At 39.9% G+C, this 20,853-nt stretch overlaps 1 protein-coding gene across 21 annotated transcripts in view; it reads left to right on the top strand.

Annotated features, from left to right (window-relative positions):
- Positions 1-20,853, top strand: part of LMO7 (LIM domain 7) — a 202,932-nt gene that overhangs the window by 133,198 nt on the left and 48,881 nt on the right. For 14 of the 21 annotated variants that reach the window (XM_084876455.1, XM_084876454.1, XM_084876472.1 and 11 more), the window contains 6 exons: positions 5,649-5,679; positions 6,544-6,657; positions 13,273-13,471; positions 18,089-18,341; positions 19,294-19,572; positions 19,857-20,048. In XM_084876455.1, the coding sequence (XP_084732581.1) occupies positions 5,649-5,679; positions 6,544-6,657; positions 13,273-13,471; positions 18,089-18,341; positions 19,294-19,572; positions 19,857-20,048 (1,068 nt within the window). The remainder of the gene's footprint in view (positions 1-5,648; positions 5,680-6,543; positions 6,658-13,272; positions 13,472-18,088; positions 18,342-19,293; positions 19,573-19,856; positions 20,049-20,853) is intronic. The other 7 variants (XM_084876456.1, XM_084876453.1, XM_084876471.1 and 4 more) reach the window with 2 other exon arrangements.

Below are 20,853 nucleotides of genomic sequence, written 5' to 3'. Positions count from 1 at the left end.
CTTCCCTTCCTCCATACTGTTGGCTGAGATGGGGAATTGGAGGATAGTCTTGAAACATCTCCTTTATTTGATCTGCCTGGGTTAGGCACGTTTTAAACTTCTGATGTAAGCCCAGTGAGATCGGTATGCTGTTTCCAGGTGATAGTATGGAGACACAGAGTTAAAAAAAAAAATGAGCAAGTTCTCACAGCTAATCAGAGTGGATCCAGAATTCACACCCAGGAAGACTGACCCCAGAGCCTGCTCTCTTAGCCACGCAGTCATCTCAGGGGAGGGCCTGGCGTGGGATCTCCTGCAGGGAGCCAGAGCACCCACATGGATTCTGTTTCCCTGGCCTTTTGGTTGGCCATGGTTCTTCTTCATTAATATTTTGTACTCGTATTCTAAAATAGCTTTGACTACAGAAGGGATCAGACCCAGAGCTTTGTGGCTGTAAGTATACCTGACAGCTGTTAGGATAAGATGGTGACAGATGGATGTGCTTACTGATGGGCCCACTTGAGAGTTAGTGGCTATTCCTGACCTGTGACAGAGATCTGAGGTCTGTAATGGGCATATATGTCTCCCAGGCTTGTCAGGTAGGGAAGAAATTACCGGAGCTATTCCATTAACAGAGTGGAAGATTATATTTATGTTATACTTGGTATTTCTTGAATATCAAATACAATATTTAAAAATTAGTGTATGTAAAGTATAGCATAGGGAATATAGTCAGTAATATTGTAATAATTATGTATGGTGCTAGGTCGGTAATTGAAATATTGGGAGATTGCTTTGTAAATTATATGGTTGTCTAACCACTTTCCTGTATACCTAAAACTAATATAAAATAATATTGAATGTCAACTGTAATTTTAAAAAATTAGTGTGTGATATGCAGGGAATACTAGCAACATACTCATCATAGTCATTTTTTCAAACTATTAATGTTTCATCTCTGTACCTTTTTATGTTAGATTTGGGTTTCTAGGTAGGCTTGGATTCTTTGGCCTCTGTTTTTCAGAACTCTGATGGGAAGTGTTTCTTTCTTTTTTTTTTTTTTTAAAATTGATTTCAGAGAGGAAGGAAGAGGGAGAGGGATAGGAACATCAATGATGACAGAGAATCATTGATTGGCTGCTTCCTGCTTGTCCTTTACTAGGGATCCAGCCCACAGCCTGGCATGTGCCTTGACTGGGAATTGAATTGTGACCTCCTAATTCATAGATACATGATCAACCACTGAGCCACACCAGCTAGGATGCTGGAAAGTGTTTTTATTATAGAGACTAGCAGTTAATCTTTGCACTCAGTGTTTTGAAGTTGGTCTTTGTTTTTGAATCTGTGCCTTTTCTGGGTCACTGATGTATGATTATAAAGAATTCATTTTATTGCGATTTTCAAGATAGTAGCTTAAAAAGAAACCCAATTGTGAATCTCCATATAATTTGAATCAAAATTGGATATTTTTTATTTTTTGTGGTATATTTTAATAAGCTAATTCAATTTAATTGTTCTTTGACATCATTTGAATATTTATTAGGAATCTCCCTGGCTTTTATCTGGCTTTTATTATTTCAGGCTATCTTTTGCTAAATGTCATTTCTGTAAGTTAAATAAATGCGTTCAGTCAGTGTTTGAGAGCCTCTGTGTACAATGAATTGTGCTTGAATTTATTTATTTATTTAAAAAAATGTTTATTGATTTCAGAGAGGAAGGGAGAGATAGATAGATAGATCAAACAGGAGAAAGAATCATTGATTGGCTGCCTCCTGCACATCTCACACTGGGGACTGAGCCTGCAACGTGGGCATGTACCCTGATTGGGAATGAACTGTCACCTCCTGGTCACGTTCAGCCACTGAGCCACACTGGCTGGGCTGTACTAGATATTTTAATAAAATATTTTTATGTGCTTGCCAAGTGGTAGACACTTTGTCATAAAGACACTTGGGATATGCTAGTAAACAAAACCACAGAAATTCTTTTGGATTTTGATAGAGGAAAGAGAGATAATAAATGAATGCGTGCAGGAGATGGTTATAAATACAGAAATAAAGAGCGATGAGAGATGGGTGTGTCAGGCAGACTGGCTGCAGTCTTAAACACTGGGGTCCCACATGGCTGTGCTGGGAGGCCTTTGTGGGTAGCTTGGTGAATAGGATGGACTCTGTCCTCACATAGCTTACTGATAGTAACTGCTTCCCGAGGAGTACCTGCCGTGAGGGTAGGGGCCCTGCTGAGTACCTGTGTGCATTTCCTGCCAGAGGACATTATCGCCAGTTTCTCCAGAACGGAACTGAAAGTTTGAGAATCAAGTAAATTGCCAAGACAAACATGGCCAGTGGGACTCAGGTCAGACCCAAGGCCTGCTCTTAAACATCGAGTTTTTGCTAAGGCAACTCTCGAAATATTTGTTATGGGGGAGGCAGCCAACTTTGGAGATAAGGCTACCTTAATTTTGGTTCTGACTGGTTGGGCAGTGACTTGGCGGGCTCAAGGAGAGTATTGTGTTATGAGCCTCCTCCCTTGTGCTTTTTTCTATTTAAAAGGCCTTGAGCTCGTGCCCTGGCCCAGCAGGCAGAGGAGCTGCCTGGTTACGGACTTCCATGCAGCGGGATGAGTTTGTCGTGTGTCAGAAAGTGGCGTCTCGTGACTCCAGCAAATCATTGACTACTTGAATTCCTGGCGCTGCAGTTCAGTGATAGGACACTAAGTTGGCTGGCCTATGTATCATTATGTTCAAGAGCGCGTTATAAATGCCCATATTTAGAAGGGAACATAGAGTGAAAGGTTGTAGTGCCAAGTTCACTGATTATTGTGCCTGTTTATGACAGAAGAGGCCATACTTTGTATTTACAGCGATTGCTTTATTGTAATAAAAAATGAATAGTATATGAGTGTTTTGAATTAGAACCTTTATAGAGGGCTGTGGAAAGTCTGGGGTTCCAGAGAGCTCTGTTGTTCTTATTATAATGTTCAACACAAAGCATCCCACTTCTAATTAGGTAGGGATTTTTCAGCCCACTATATCCTTTGCATTGAGTGTTGCTTATTCTTTTGTGCTTTGGCTAATTCAATATCTGAGGTGTGCATGTTGGTCATAAATCTAAAAAAGAAGCTATATATATATATTTCACAACTCTATGTACTATCTTTTATTACTAGTTTCTAGTGATTTTTGCCTCTGTTACTTCCAAAATTAAATGTTAATTTTTACAAGGTGCTTTCCTTTTTTTATTTAAGAAGTAAACTATGATTTGAGCACTTGGGCTGTGAAATTCTATTTATTGACTTTATTGAGTTACTAGAGGCCCAATGCACAAAATTTGTGCAAGGGGCTTGGCCCTCATAGCCCTGCTTCATCCGGAAAGTCACGTGGAAGGATGTCTGGAAGGTTGTTCTGCTGTCTGGCCTAATTGGCATATTATGCTTTTATTATCCTAATAATATAAAAAGTCAGGGGCTGTTACGACCAAAACAACTGGATGGATGACCAAACAGCAGGCTGCATGGGGCGACCAGGCCAGCAGGGGGATTAGTGAGGGATGGCCAAATGGCTGAACAGCAGGCTGTGTGGGGCAACCAGGCCAACGGGGGGGAGCAGTAAGAGGTGACCAGTCCAGCAGTGGGGGCAGTAAGGAGTCAGCAGAGGGGGGCAGTTGGGAGCAGCCAGGCCGGCAGGAGGGGCAGTTAGGGGCAATCAGGCAGGCAGGCAGATGAGCAGTTAGGAGCCAGCAGTCCTGGATTGTGAGAGGGATGTCCAACTGCCATTTTTGGCCCAATCTTAGGGGTCCCTTATTGGAGATGTTGCAGGCTGGGCTGAGGGGACCCTCCCCCCCACGCATGAATTTCATGCACCAGATGGTAGAGATGGAACACACTTACTTAGGTAGTCAGCTTCAAGATCAAAGTACAAGAAATTATCAGTGTCCTAGAAACCCCCACATTTTTAATCACTTGCACCATCTTCTCCCACCAGGGTAACCATTGTCTTCACTTCTAACATCATGTCTTTGTTTTGCCTATTCTTGTACTTGGCATGAATGATTGGTAACAATCTTTATACTCTCTGTATCTGGATTCTTTCGTTTCCCATTTGTGAAGTTGAACCGTATGGTTGAATACAATTGTGGGTTATTTGTTCTAATTGCTATATGATATTTCATTGTGTGGATATTCCACAATTTAGTCATCGTACTGTTAAAGAATTATGTGTAGCTTCCAGCTTATTATAAGGGGTCATATATGACTTAACATTGTCATATATGACTTAAGGTGAATATATGTAAACATTTCTGTTGGGTATATGCCTAGGAGTGGAATTATTAGGACATAGCGTATGAACATATTCAGCTTGAAGAGATACTTCTGAGTGGGCCAGAAGTTAGAGTAGTGGTACCAATTTCTATTTTCACAGTAGTGTGAAAGCTTGTAAATGTTATTTTTGACATGATGTTTTAGGGGTAGATGGGAGGTGTAATGTTTTCCTTAGGTTCATTTCATTTCAAGTTCGTTTTATGGAAAGGAATGGTTTTAGCTATTTCATTGAGTCTTTGAAAGCTAAATTAAATATGTGTGTGCTCATTTTCCCCCTCTTTTCTTTCTGTCTTCCTATGTCTTACCAGGTATATGTGTTTTATGTATGTCTTAAATATAGCATGTGTGTATATGTATTTTATCTTACAAATTTACTCCTTATAAACTCTTAGACTGAAAACCCACCTTAGAAGTCATCCAGCTCAGGCTCTAAAGTCTCACATTGATCCTGCTGAAGTGTCTCTAACAGCTGAAAGCACATTATTTTAGGGCAACCTAAGTTCTTTTTTATTAATTAACTCATATGGTTGCTTCTTCAACATTGTGGTGACATCAGCCTATTTTTAACTTCACCCATAAATGCCATGCCCTGTTATTGGTAAAGGAAAAAAAACACATGATTTTTGTAATAGAGCAAAATCTTTTCAGGGGGAGATTCATGGCTATTTTTAAATATATATATATTATTATTGATTTCAGAGAGGAAGGGAGAGAGAGAGAGAGAGAGAGAGAGAGAGAGAGAGAGAAACACATCAGTGATTAGAGAGAGTCATCGACTGGCTGCCTCCTGAATGCTCCCCACTGGGGACTGCACCTGAAACTGGGCATGTGCCCTGACCAGGGATCTAACCATGACTTCTTGGTTTATAAGTCAATGTTCAAACATTGAGCCAGGCTGGCTAGGCTCATATTTATTTTTTAAACATTACTTCCAACATCTGCAGGGTTTTAGTCTTAGCAGTTTGCTCTGGGGAACTTGGGTGAGAAAACTCATGTGGATGATGGAGATGAGAACTCTGTGAGAAATAGCCTTTCTTTCTTCTGTTTCTTGATCCCCCTGCCATGAGCACATTTCCCCCTTTTGATAGGGTTTAAGCATTGTTTAAAATAAATACAGGAAATGCAAATACTGCATTTTAGAAACCAGATGGTAATGAATAAAATGAGAAAATACAACCTTTTAAATAGAAACTGATGCTTGTTTCATGAAATCAATGAATGCAGGAATTTTTTTCTGAAGTTTTTGAGCTTCCAGGTGGTATTAATATTCATAGAAATGAGCTTCAGTTAATAATGAATAATTTAAAGTTCTTAGATATTAATAGATATTTTCTCTTTTTTCTTTACAGGCAAGAAGAGACCGATAGGAGAGTGAAAAATGTAAGATATGTTTAATGGAATATTATAGATGGTTTTTTACTTGTTCTGTAATAAGGCAGTGGGATCTAGAAATATCTGATATTCTCTGTTATCTTTTTATCTGAAATTTTTGCTAGAAACCAACCAGTCACAAACTCTAAATATGTTAAAATACAGTTAAAACATATTGTCTGTCTTCATGGTGGTAAGAGGATAGTTTAAACTTAGAAAGTGGTTTCTCGTATGTTAATCATGTGGTAAAGGCCAGTGAACATACGTTAGGGTTTTTAGGGGAGTAAATCAGAAACCATCAAATCAGACTTTAAGGAACACCTCTGAATGTTTAGAAACTCTAGATGATTATTCAATGTGGACTTATATAATATCTATAATATCCTACATGTATTAGGAGAATTTCTGATGTGACAACTTATTAAAAACATAAGAGCTCAGGACCTTTAGGAAAGCTGAGAGTTATTGACTTTAAGTGTCCATTTCCTAAGTTTGTTGTTATAAAAATGTTTATTGCGTTAAAAATTTAACCCCCCACTCCCCTTTCATATGTACTAGTAGAATTCATGAATGAATACCTGTTGGAATCGGGCCTTTGGTCTGAGAATGTGCTCAGAGAATGCATGAATGCCCCCAAATGGCGACTGGAGCCTGCAAACTTGGGCATGTGCCCTGACCAGGAATCTAACTGTGAAATCTAGGAAGAGTGAATAACATTTTTAATGACTCTTTTCCTTAAAATTTAAAAGAAAAATCTACTTTCAGCCATAGATAGATACGCTCTTTTATCTGGAGTGCTCACCTGCTTTGCAGTTACTTGCCATAAGTAGACTGATCTTTTTGTTTTATGGAATTTTTTTTTTTTTTTGCAAGGTTTTGATAACATTGTACTGGCTGGGAAGAAAAGCACAAAGTAACCCCTACTATAATGGTCCATATCTTAATTTGAAAGCATTTGAGAATCTTTTGGGACAAGCTCTGACCAAGGTAAGGAAACTATATCTGTATGAGAGGATTACCATAACTAATACTGTTTTCTCCTTTTCCCTCCCTTCCCTTTCTGTTTTCCTTCCATTTCATTCTTCTCCTTCTCTAGAGCAAATGCGGGAGGTCTAACCATCTTTGCTCTGGTCTAGACTGGAATGGGTAGAGAGGATTGTTACTCATTGGCTGCCTTTGTATGCCACCACCAGGGAGTAAGTGAGTCTATTTCAGAACAGTGTCCAGGATATAGGCATTTATCTCTTAATTCTAGCTAACTCGACAATAGGCATTTGTTTCCTTTCTTAGATACTCTGTATACGTAAATCTTCTTATGTTCATTATGAATTCAACCTGTAGTAGAAAGGTTCTTCAGGGTTATTAAAATGTATGAAAGCTACTCACTTTTTAAAAAATCGTAGTATTTTTTTTTTTAGTCATGGAGGATTACCTCTAATGCCTATACTTCTGTATTTCCACAATTCTACATACTGCTTCTGTTTCCTAAGGAGTAGTGAATGCTTTTACATGAAACATGCTATGGCTTTTTAAAATTAGAATGCTTTGTTTTAATGCTTTTGATTGTTTAAGGACAGTTTGAGGAGAGTCGGGTGCCAGGTCTGACTGTAGTTTTGCCAAATCTTTATTTACAAGATCATAATGGGAAAATTAACTTCTCTTAGGGATATATGTCTAGGGGAATTTGCAATGTTCAGAAGAAAATAAGTAGTCAAAATAATATATCACTATCTAATTATTGTAGTTGCTCCATAGGTTTTATGATGAAGTGATACTCTACCAAGAAGGCATTTAGTATTATTCTCTAGCATGTAATAAATGTTAGTTGTCATGAATGGAAGATAGAAATGTAGATCAGGATGAAAATGATTACCAAGCCTTATATCTACCCTAATCTTTAGTTTTGCCTGAGTTCAGCCATTTACATTATAGAAAGACTAGAGGCTCGGTGCATGAATTCGGGTGAAGATCTGGACCAATCGGGGCTGTCTCCTATCCTAATTGGGGCAGGCCGATCAAGGGTAGGGACCTTGGAAGGTTGATTGGCTTCGACCCCAGTTGGGGAGGGAAGGCTTGGGGAAGGGGCCAAGGGAGGTTGGCCAGCCAACCCACCCTAGTCGGGGCCAATGGGGGCAAGCCTGGGGAAGGGAGGGGCTGTGAGAGGTTGGCTGTGGGAGCACACTGACCATCAGAGGGTAGCTCCTGCTTTGAGTGTCTGCCCCCTGGTGGTCAGTGCCTGTCATAACTACTGGCCAGTTGTCCAGTCATAATGGTCACTTAGGCGCATATATATATATATATATATATATATATATATATATATATGTATGTATATATATATGTATATATATGAAATTATATAGCTTAGAAAGTTTCAGTCTTCCTTTTTGATGATGATAATGATGATGATTTTTATCCTCATCCAAGGATATTATATGTTTTTCATTGATTTTTAGATAGAGTGGAAGGAAGTGGAGTGAGAAAGGGAGGGGTGGAGAGAGAGAAAGAGAGAGAGAGAGAGAGAGAGAGAAGCATTAATTTGAGAGTATTACATTGTTGCCTCCTGCATGAGCTGACCAGGGCTGGGGATTGAACCTGCAACCCAGACACATCTCTTTGACTGGGAATTGAATCTGCGACCCTTTGGTGCATGGGCCAATGCTCTAACCCTGAGAGGACTCATTTTTATTATTTTTGAATTGTAAAGAGTTTATAGCACTTTACTCAAACTCCTTGAAACAGTTAATTCAAGTAATATTTGAGATATTATCATGTGCAAGCCTTGCAGCAGGTGTTGGGAAAACATACAAGACAAAAGATCCCTCCTTGTGCAGTACAATTGGCTGTTGGAGACAGATGAGCAGATAAGTCACTGAGGTGGAGGAGGGTAAGACGATGGAGGAACGTGCAGGGGGCTTTGGGCACGATCATAACTTTGCCTCCGCTATTTCAGCTAAGAAAACATCCAGTTAAAAACAATATCGGACTTTGGCCCCCGTATTAGTGTTCTCTTAACATCCCTTGGTCCTTTTTATGGCAGTCTGACTCAGGCTGGTGCAGTGTATGTGCTGGGAATGCTCTTTTAAAGCTGTTTCCTGTCAACCATGGGAAATCGGAGTAGGTAAACATTTTTTATTAAAAATTTTTTTTCAATACTTAAAAACTGTAGCTGTGGTTTTATTCCATTATTATAGGGTGGGAATAGCCATAAGAGGCATGTAGATCTGTAATCTTGTTTGGCATCTGTTTTGTTAAAAATCAAAACCATTGTGTTCTTCTAACTTTCCAACTTCAGTAGATAATGCTTAATGGCCAATCCATGATATCAGTTAAAAAAAAACACGTGGGATAAGCTGTTGCACCTGAGTTACCCTGTAAGTTGGAGGTGACTCCGGTGACTTGTCAGAGTGAAGTCCAACATAACCAGGCACCAGGGTCAGACTCCGGTTCTTTTATAACTGTGGTGGCCTGTTATAACTAACATTTATGAGGTCAAAAGTCATCTCGCTGTGTAGTGAGGACCCTATGGCTACACCAGTGTGTCTAAGAAACCTGATGGGTCAAAAGATTTACTTAAGCCCTACCTGGTTTGGCTCAGTGGATAGAGCATTGGCCTGTGGATGGAAGGGTCCCAGGTTCAATTCCGGTTGGGCACATGCCTAGGTTGCACGCTCAATCCCCAGTGTGTGGTGTGCAGGAGGAAGCTGATCAACGATTCTCTTTCATCATTGATGTTTCTATCTCTCTCTCCCTCTCCCTTCCTCTCAGAAATCCACTAAAAAAAAATTACTTAAAATTTTTAATCTTTTCATGTTATGAGATATATCTAGGTGATACCAGCATTAGGCTCAGCTTCCCCATCTGCTTGGAAATAGGGTACAAGGTAGGTGCTTACATTTTCATGACAGGATGTTAATTCTAACACGTTTGTCTGGCATCCAAAGCATGTAAAAATCTCACATAGTTCTACTAGACTTTATTAGTTCTTTAAATAATTGTCCAAAAACTCAACTACAGATTGACAAATCCAGCCTTAGCCAAAAGTATGCCTGAGGGAGCTGCTGATTATTCATTGTAAACATTCTTTTTATCGACTTTTTCATATGTTGAGAATATTTATAATATGTTCATAATTAGAGTACAACAAATATATATCCTCTGATTCAATTATTAAAATTTCCCATATTGACTTGATCTATTTATGTATCTGTTCATCCACCTATGTTTTATTTACTTATTAATTTTAAAGTAAATTGCAGATATCTCACACCTAAATACTTAGTATGCGTGTCTTAAGAATAAGATTTTTTATTTTTGGTGTTTGGAAATTCTTCCATATAGCCACAATATCTATTATACTTAAGAAAATTCATAAATATACCCCACATGTGTCAAACACAAGGCCCGCGGGCCAAATCCAGCCCGCCAGGCCTTGCAATGTGGCCCGCACAGCGCTGTCATCACTGCACTCTGCTGTCAGTTTATGACATTGTCAGTTTATGACTGTTCAGTAAACCATTCGGCCCGCGATTTAGGCTGGATTTTAGATTTTGGCCCCTTCTCTGATTGAGTTCGACACCCCTAAATATCCCATTATCTAAAACCATCTCTGTTTTAGTGAAGTCACCTGAAGCTAACATTCCTGACTTATACTATAATGATAGTTACATTCACCATATTAAAACATTTAGAGTTTATTACTCTGTATTAACTCATTAATTAATTATTACTCTGTATCATGACTATGTTACATTTACTTAAATCCTAATTTTAAAAAGTCCATTTGTATTTTGCTATATACTTTCATAGATAAATGCTAATTAGAAATATTGATTTTGTTTAAATGTTATGTGACTTATGAACCTATAGTTATTTACATTTGCATCTCTAACATGAGCCAAACAAATATTTAATTTAGATTCAGGAAAAGTGTTTTGTATGTCAGCCAACAAGTCTGCTTTTCTTGGTTCAGATTTAGGTTTCATAATCAATGAAAATAGATAAATTCTGTGACATGTATACCTGCTGTACTTGTTCCTCTCTGTTTTAAACTTTTTGTTAAAAAATTCAAGTACTTTTTTTTTTTCTTTCTCTTTTGAGAGCCACAGTTTTTATTTTATTTTATTTTAATTTTTTAATAAATTTTTTATTGTTCATATTATTACAAATGTTCCTTTCCCCCACCACCACCACCATTGCTCTCCTCCACCAGGTTCCCACCCCACCCTCTGCCCTTTCCCCACCCCCCATTGTCCTCATCCATAGGTGCACAGTTTATGTTCAGTCTCTTCCCACATCTCCCTCTCCCCTTTTCCCCAAGAATCGTCAGTTCACTCCCCTTCCATACCTCTGATTCTATTATATTCAACAGTTAATATTGTTCATCAGATTTTTTAAAAAATTTCCTTGGTTTTTAGATTCACCTGTTGATAGTTACGTATTTGTTGTTCATAATTTTTATCTTTATTTACTTTCTCTTCTGAAAGAACCCCCTTCAGCAATTCATATAATTTTGGTTTGGTGGTGATGAACTCCTTTAGCTTTTTTTTTACTAGTGAAGCTCTTTATCTGACCTTCGATTCTGAGCGATAGCTTTGCTGGATAGATTATCTTTGGCTGTAGGTTCTTACTATTCATCACCTTGAATATTTCTTGCCATTCCCGCCTGGCCTGCATGGTTTCTGTTGAGAAATCAGCTGACAATCGTATAGGTGCTCCTTTATAGGTAACTACCTGCTTTGCTCTTGCTTCTTTTAATATTCTCTCTTTGTCTTTTGCTCTTGGAATTTTAATTATGATTTGTCTTGGTGTGGTCCTCTTTGGATTCCTTTTGTTTGGAGTTCTGTGCGCTTCCTGGACTTATAAGTCTAATTCTTTCACCAGGTGGGGGAAGTTTTCTGTCACTATTTCTTTCAGTATGTTTTTCATATCTTGCTCTCTCTCATCTTCTGGGACCCTCATAATTCTGATGTTGGTTCGCTTGAAGTTGTCCCAGAGGTTTCTTACATCATCTTCAATTTTCTGGATTCTCTTGCCTTCTAGCTTCTGTGGAGGAGTGTCTTCTGGCTCTTTATGTTCCAAGTCTTTGACTTGATTCTTGCGATCTTCCATTCTGTTTTTAGGACTCTGTATATTATTTTTTATTTCAGACAATGTATTCTTTATTTCTTGTTGATCCCTTATCATTTCTTGTTGATCCCTTATCATTTCTTGTTGATCCCTTATCATTTCTTGTTGATTCCTTATTAATTCTAGTTGATCTCTTTTCATATCCTCATAGGTCTTATCCATCTTTTCTAGGAAATTCTTGAAAAACTCTATAAGCGTAGATTTGAACTCTATATCCAGTCGCTTTTTGTCCTCCATTTCTTTCGTTTGTGATCTATTTCGTTGTCGCATTTCGCAGCTACAGATGGGGCGGGGTTTCAGGGTGGAGCCTACAGCCTTGGCTTCCATCAGCCCCGCCCTATGCTGTTCCTGGGTCTCAGTAATCCCCAGGGTCCTTCAGTACTCCGTTGCAAGCGCCTCTGAGAGAAAGGTGCCCTCGATTTTCGCCTGCTACCAAACAGTCTAGGCTTTCCCCCAATGAGCCCGGTATTGGGGTTCAGTTCAGTTGGCAGTGGAGTTGGAGGTGGCGTTCAGAGCAGTCTGGAGCCCCTGTCTCCTTCCCGTCAGGGCAATCCCGCGGCACAGCCGACTGTCCCTTTTCTGCACGCAGTGTGCGCGCCGCCGGGACCTCCTTTCGCCGTTTCCCCAGGGTTCCGCCTTACAGCCCAGCTCCCTCTGTATGAGCCTGGCTCCCCGGGGTCTGGCCTAGAACTGGGGTTCAGAGCAGTCGGAAGTGAGGCCCAGCACAGTCGGAGCGTTTATCTCTTTCCTGCTAGGGAACGCTAGCCAGGCACTCAGCCTCCCTCCTCTCCGGCTCCGTCCTCTCCGCGCGCCGCGTGTCTCCGTATCTCAGGCTTTTACAGCTCCTCCGCGCTTCCTTCTGGTTTTCTCCTTGCTTCTCGTTGTAGAATTTCCAGTCAGTCGGCTTTCCTGTAGTTCTGGGTAATGTCCATTTTATATTTTAGTTGTATTTTATTGAAATTGTTGTGTGCGGCTGCGGCTAGGTGTCTACCTGAGCAGCCATCTTGGATTCTCCCCTCAAGTACTTTTTTTGTTTAATATATATCTCCTCAACTATTTGCTGAATGTAGGATGGTTATAATTAATTAGTTTATCTTTTTTTTGGATATCAAAGTCCAGGTTGATTTTTCTCTTTAACCCCATTCATATTTATTGCCAGATAACTCTAGATAATAATTGACTTTAGTAAATTTAGTTAGTAACTTTTCTTATTAAAATGTCTCCCCTTCCTTACTTTTATATAGATTGTACTACTTTATTAAATAATAATGAATATCTCTTTGGTGTTACATGAGGACCAACTATTGTGGGAAAGCAGATTTGTCTTCTGATTTTTTTAAATAAGATTTTTATGATTAATAGGTTGCCTCCCCTATCAAATGAAGCACAACTTGAGTGATGCAAACAAAAAAGTAATGACTGACTGCAGTTTGGGATTTTATGCTAATTTATTCTCTAAAATATTCTTTTTAGGCACTTGAAGACTCCAGCTCTCTGAAACGAAGTGGCAGGGACAGTGGGTACGGAGATATCTGGTGTGCTGACCGGGGAGAGTTCCCTGTGCCCCCAGGCAGCCATAGGAGAGAAGATTCGTTTGAAAGCTTGGACTCTCTGGGCTCTAGATCCTTCACAAGCTGTTCCTCTGATATCACGCTGAGGGGTGGGCGTGAAGGTGAGTTGCATTTTTTATTTATTTTTTGTTAATCCTCACCTGAGGATATTTTCCCATTGATTTTTAGGGAGAGTGGAAGAGAGAGGGAAAGACAGAGAAGAAGATCCATGTGACAGAAACACAGATTAGTTGCCTCCTGCATGAGCTACAACCAAGGCCCAGGCTGGGGAGGAGCCTGCAACCAAGGTACACACCCTGACCAGTTTCAAATTCAGGGACCCTTTGGTCCATAGGCCAATAATGCTCTATCAACTGAGCCAAACCTGCTAGGTAAGGTGAGTTGCATTTTTGTCTGGCAGTTTATTTTTGTTTGCATATTAAGAAGAAATTGGGAATGAGGAGAAAAATGAGGTGAAAACTATCGAGGCAAAAATTTCACCAAGAAAATAGAGACTAAATTGTAATTTTTTATTTTTTTAATATTTTTATTGATTTTTTAGAGAAGAAGGGAGGGAGGGAAGAAGGGAGGGAGGGAGGGAGGGAGAGAGAGAGAGAGAGAGAGAGAGAGAGAGAGAGAGGGAGGGAGGGAGAGAGAGAGGAGCATCAATGATGAGAATCATTGATCGGCTGCTTACTGCATGCCCCACGCTGGAGATCGAACCTGCAACCTGGGCATGTGCCCTAACTGGGAATTGAACCACGACCTCCGGGTTAATGGACTGATGTTCAAACACTGAGCCACACCAGTTGGGCTGAAGTGTAATTGAAAAAAAAAAAATTTTCCTTCCTCTCTGTATCACCACTAGAGGGGTATTGGTTTCACTTTTTCCTTCTTCCCATTTTCAGAGAAGACAAGAGGAGACAGTTGACTGTGATCTTTTTTATCAATGATAATGTATTTTGATTATTTTCTTTTCAGATTCAGGGTTAATAATCTGTGCCTATGAGGCCTATTGACTGGTATACTTAAACATAAAAAAGATTCTAAAAAATTTGTTCTAATTCCTGAGTTAATTTCTTTCTTCCCTTTTCTTACTTTCCCCCCAAAATATTTTTTTAAAATTCTCAAGAAAAAGAACAAGAAAGACATCTTTTTAATGATCTCTAAGAGAAGAAATGATCAATACCTATCATGATATCACATTATACTAAACTTTGATTAAGTAACAATATAAGCATGGTGTTAGAAAACATCCTTTCATTTGTAAGGGTCAGAGCCAACCCAGGACAGTGTAAGCGTGAAAGGAACATGTTAATGAAAGTCATCTGTTTTGGGAAGGAAGCTTTTTCAAAATGTCAGTGTCCTGGTCAGATCAGTTAATTAAATGCAGCTCTTACTCCTGTGGATGTTGGTGGTCTGATAAACTTCTAAATGTACACCTCTAACAATTCAAATTGGGCTAGATTGGAACCATGAATAAAGTTGCTTCAAATATTTCTGTGCTTCTACTGTTAATGTGAAAAAAAATTGAGAGTTCTGGTTGTGAGTTTGTACTAGATTGTTAGGAATTTTACTTGTTCATTTTTATTATTTTAATATGAAGTGACTTCTATAACATTTTTATTATAAAAAATTTCAAACATCATTAAAGTTTGGAAGAATTTTCCAGTGAACACCCCATGTACCCACTACCTAATTCTACCAAAACATTTTATTATATCTGCTTCATCACAAACCTATCCAGCCTCTCCCTGCATTAATTTATCCTTCTTATTTTTTGGAGCCATTTCAGAGCATATGACACTTGTTCGAAATACTTTAGCATGCAGGTCATTAACTAGAGTTCAATCTTTATTTGTTGTTCTTAGATAAATTTACATAAATGAAAAGTACAATAAATTTGTCTTTCAAAAATAAAAATCAGCAAAGTGTTAAGCATGGTCACAAAAAAAGTGGCATTTAAAGCTAACAATAAAAAATATAAATGGCTAGGGAGGAGTTAACCTTTATAATTACTGCTGCAGTTGTTGGCTGTTTGCTATGTAGGTGTGACACTTTTATAGTCTAGATGAGTATTATAATAGTTTTAAAGAAATGAATTTGATTTATAATTTATCTAAGTAATTAAAGCTATAAAAACAGGCTGAAATTCTGAGCTCATTCTATTACTCTGTCCTGACCAAAGAAGCGAAAATATTTAAAGTTTAAATTTATATCTGGCCAGCAAACAGTGAAAGAGAGGAAGATTGAGGCACTGTGGGAATATGCAGACTTGAGACAGTTCAGATGCAGTGGTCCTGTGGTGTGGAATCCAAGTCTCCTCCGATTCTCATGGGACTGGTGCCTGTCCATGCGACCAAGAGCAGAGGGCCACTGTGACACAGATTTCTGGTCTCGGAAAAGGAGTTACCTTGTTAAGGAGTGTGGAAATGAAGACTTGGTAATTAATTATAACTAGTGGGTAATAAAAAAGCCTGAGTGTCACCAGGATGATAAACTTTTTTTATAATTACTATATTAAAATTCTGCTTCCCAACAGGTTATAGTCCAAAATTGATGATTATCATAACTTAGGATAATGTTTTTAGGTTAACAGAATTGCAAGGTTAAATTCCTTAGGTTTATATGAAACTCCCTATATCAAGAATATTTGCCTACTCTAGAGAGCATTGTACTAGACTAAAAAAAAAAAAAACTTTAAGAATTCATAAAATGAACATGATGACTATAGGTAATTAACACTGTTGTATTATATACACGAAAGTTGTTAAGAAAGTAGATCCTGCCCTAGCCAGTTAGGCTCAGTGGATAGAGCACCGGCCTGTGGGCTGAAGGGTTCCAGGTTTCGATTCTGGTCAAGGGCACATGCCCAGGTTGTAGGCTTGATCCCCAGTAGGGGTGCAGGAGGCAGCCAATCAATGATTTTCTCTCATCATTGATGTTTCTATCTCTCTCTCCCTCTCCATTTCTTTCTGAAATCAATAAAAATATATTTAAAAAAAAGAAAAAAAAGAAAGTAGATCCTAAGAGTTCTCATCACAAGAATTATTTTTGGTCTTTTTTTGTATCTGTATAAGAATGATGGATAACTAAACTTATCCATCATTAACTAAACTTATTGTGGTAACTATTTTTATAATATATTTAAATAAAATCATACTGTACACCTTAAACACATACACTATTGACCGGCCAGCATGGCTCAGTGGTTGAGCATTGACCTATGAACCAGGAGGTCTTGGTGCATTCCCCAGTCAGGGCACATGTCCAGATTGTGGGGTACGTGGGGGGCGCGTGAAGGAGGCAGCCAATTGATGATTCTCTCTCATCAGTAATGTGTTTCTCTCTCTTTCTCTCACTCTCTTTCTCTGAAATAAATAAAAATATATTAAAATAAAAACATATACACTATTGTATGTCAATTGCATCTCAATAAAGATGGGGAAAATACTCCTGAGTAGAACAATCTCTTTGTGTATTTAAGATTTTACATGTACAAATTTTGGGAAGAATTAAGACATTTCTCTCATTTCCAAAAAATGTACTGTTTATGTAGGAGGTGGTATAAACAAGCAAAGCACCAGATGATTGACCATAAATCCTCCTGGTGAGAGCTGGTTAAATGTCTCCCATTGTGCTGCCTCTCCTTCGCCCTGTTCAGGTCTCCTGCTTACATAGCTGTGTGTTAAACCACTTCCTGTGTCAGTCTCCCTGTTATTTACTGTAGACTCCTGCCAGGCCGGAGGGAGGAGAGAAGACCATCTTTAGCTCAGGTTAGCCCTGCAGGAGCTCTGCTCTGTGTGCTGCATACGTGCAGTGCTCAGGGAGTGCGCCTCAGAGAGGCCAGGTGGGAAGCAAACCACATTAGCGAACTTTCTTTAGAAATCTGCAGAGGCAGGAAGGACAAAAGGGCAGGAGAGGGCGACAGTTTGGCCTGAATCTGTAGCAGTGTTCTGTACCTCTTCTCCCATCTTTAAAAGTGCACTCCTATTTAGTTAGTTTTAAAAGAGTGGATTGTATTTGTAATGATCTGACTTTGAGGTGTAGTCTTTTGAATTTATGTTTCACTGACTTTGCACCAAAAATGTAATTCCCGTGGCCACCCTTACAAAAGCCTGGCTTCTGTGTTCTCATTAACGCATGAGATTTGACATTCCTATGGGACGTTACAAGACATTCGGTCTTGTCTCATACCAAACGTGTGGTTCTTGCTTATAGGGGGGGTCTCAGAATGGTCTGCTGACCCCCTTTAAGGTCTTTTGATCTTTTGTGCTTTCTATTTCTTTCTCTGTGTCCTCCCTTACTTCTTACTTCATAGAAATTTTAGATGGTTGCATGCTTTATTTTAAATTACTGTTTCTCAAGAATTATTTTTACATCTCATTTTAAGTGTGTTTTATGGACATGCATTATTAGGTTTTATTGACATGTATTCTGTCAACAGATTTGATGAGAAAAGTATATGTGCAAGGAAAGTCAAGAAGAAAAGGGTTTCAGCTGTAATTTGGGACTTTTTCTGCGGAGAATGTACAACAGTGAAAGAATGTACCGCAGGCGCCTCCAGTATGCAAAGCAAGTCCCTCCTAATGGATCTTATCGCAACTTCATGACCAATTTCTAAAAATATTTCCCGCAGTTAGCAGTAGGGAAAGACGAAGCAGGCATGCTGTGTGGGTTTCAGCGAGACGAGTAATCTGGAGAGTAAAGCCCGTTCCGGTGCCTTTTTATTTTTACAGGTTGTGAAAGCGACACAGATTCTGAATTTACCTTCAAAATGCAGGAATATAATAAAGATGATATGTCCTATCGGAGGATTTCGGCCATTGAACCAAAATCTGCTCTACCGTTCAATCGTTTCTTACCCAACAAGAGCAGACAGCCGTCCTACGTGCCGGCGCCCTTGAGGAAGAAGAAGCCGGACCGGAATGAGGATAACAGAAGGAGCTGGGCCAGCCCGGTGGGCACAGAAGCCGATGGGACGTTTCCAAGGTACTGGGAGGCGATCTGGTGGTTGAGCTTTAAAATGTCCTGTGTTTGCAAATGTGCTGGGATATTGAAATGTGGTAAAAGGAATGGTCCTTAACCTGTATTTCATAGATAATATTTTACACTTCATTAATGAAAATTTCCTCCCCCACTTCCCCCCCTTGTATTTTTAGTCACTCGTATCTTGAAGATATTTCTTCCATTTAAAAATGTCAGCATATGATTTGCTGGTTTTATTTTTTAGATGCCTGCCTTTAGCATTGTTGGTATCTTGCAGCTTACAGGGTGACTTACATTATTCCTTGGGAGCTCAGCTGTGCAGCTGCCCCCTCCCCATTTCCCCCCCCAACCCCCACATTGATTTCTCATCAAGTTAGCAGAGCAGAGTGTGACTTTTCAAATCCAGCTTCTTATCAGAAGAAGGCATGTGGTCCTGAAAGTGGATCAGATGCCGAGGATGAGCAAAGGTTGCCTTCCTGTGGTTTGGATGACTTAGCCAACCTTAGATTCCAAGTGAAAAAGAGGCCAGAGAGATTCATCTCAAAACCTCTCCCTCCTAACTCTTGTTCACCATTATTTTCTCCTGCTGACCCGGTAGCCACCCACTGGGCTATGCGCAATGACGGGGTCAGAAAATTTTCTCCTGGGGCCAAATGTCTATCCTATTGATTGCGTTACATAAAGTAACCTCCCCCACTCCCCCAACTGTTGGCCAATTGTCTCTTTGTAGCACCGATTATTATCTTTGGCCCTCGTGTATCAAGCTATTCTCTATTTAAAATGAAGTGCTAGGATGCTGCCATAACTTTGTCCTAGGGGCATTCATGAGGAGTAGGGAAACTAATTTTGCTTCATTCGCAGTGGGATAGACTTTGGGAGCCAGGAAGCATGCCTTTTGTGTTCTCTGTCACCCATTGACCATGCAGTATCTTAATTGGTTGGATGTTTTGAACAGTAACGAGAGGAGAACTTGGGGCACAAGTGTGGAGAGCTGGACAGCAGTACAAGAAACTTCAAACTCCTTCTGTTACTTGGAGGAGGAGGAAGAGAGGACCAGCACCCCCGACACTGTAAAGGATGACCTTTATGTGCGAAAGCTAAGCCCTATCATGCCAAGCCCAGGGAACACTTTCGATCAGTTTCTTCCCAAATGTTGGATCCCAGAAGATGTGAACTGGAAAAGAATAAAAAGGGAAACTTATAAACCCTGGTATAAAGAATTTCAGGGATTCAGGTTTGTCTTCCTGCCTGTTTCTGTCAGTCTGGTGTTCCTTCAGTGCCCTGGCTGGGTGCGTTCTGTGTGTGCTTTTCACGAAAGAGACTGATTTCCTTCCAACATCTATAGAACCTCTATAACTGGGCGGGGGGGAAAGAGTCATTTAAATGTAAACGTTGGGATCTGGATCCGAACATGTCCTCCTCTAACCGTACTCATAGCTTGACATTATTTAGTTATATTTTTTCTCCAATTCTTTGTCTTCTTCCCTCTCTCCTTTCTGTCTCTGCCTCCTTCCACAGTAGAAGGATCCCAGACTTTGAGGATGAGGATTCAGGCTCTGACAGAAGCTCTGACATTTTTAGTTGGATGCAGAGAGCAGAGCGTAGGCTAGACGGCACCTGCCAAAGACGTTCACTCCTGATGGAAGTAGCCAGGAGCACACGGGACACCCAAGCAGCCAGGAGAGCCAGTGGTGCTTCAGAGCAGCCCAGGTGTACCTGCCTGCATGAGCCTTCCTGCTTGGAGTCTGGCATGCAACACCCGGCCGGCTTCTGCTGCACCATTAACCTCTGACCGTGACTTGTTGAATCATGAAACTGTACTCACTTAATATTTAGTGTAAAAGCATTATGTATAGCATATTGCTTTCTGTGTAGGCATGTAAGCTTGGCAGTCTATAGGATTAAATATTTTTAGCAGAGTCACGTATAAAATAGTATAGAGTGATATGTGGCATAGTCCATTCTTTTGGAAAACCATTTCTAAAAAGCCTTTGGAAAAGTGGACCACCCTAGCTGGTTCGGCTCAGTGGATGGAGCATCTGACTGCAGACTGAAGGGTCCCAGGTTCGATTCCGGCCAGTGGCACATGCCGGGATTGCAGGCCCGATCCCCAGTAGGGGGCATGCAGAAGGCAGCCAATCAATCATTCTCTCTCATCATTGATGTTTCTATCCCTCCCTCTCCCTTCCTCTCTGAAATCAATAAAAATATGTTTAAAAAACAGAAAAAAAGAAAAGTGAACGTAATCTTACAGTTGTGCTATGCATGGAGATATAAAGGAAATAACTTCCAGATGGACAAGTGGACAGGAAAGTCTGGTGGGAAAATGCAAAGAGAGGAGTCACCAGGGCCTTTTGTTCAGCTTCAGAGCATTTTAGTTTTTAAATGTCTGCTTCCTCCAGGTGCCTATTGCATACAGTGCTCCATGACCAACTCTAAAACTTTTTCAAGATCATTCCTTCATCTCTGGGATGAGAATGAGGTCATTGTGGCTCATGGAGTGAGGCAGAGGTGA

Source organism: Pipistrellus hanaki (assembly GCF_964339955.1).
Source record: "Pipistrellus hanaki genome assembly, chromosome: 3".
NCBI classification, from domain to species: Eukaryota; Metazoa; Chordata; class Mammalia; order Chiroptera; family Vespertilionidae; genus Pipistrellus; species Pipistrellus hanaki.
The sequence above is the reverse complement of the archived record's forward strand: the minus strand, read 5'-3'. Positions and strand labels throughout refer to the sequence as shown.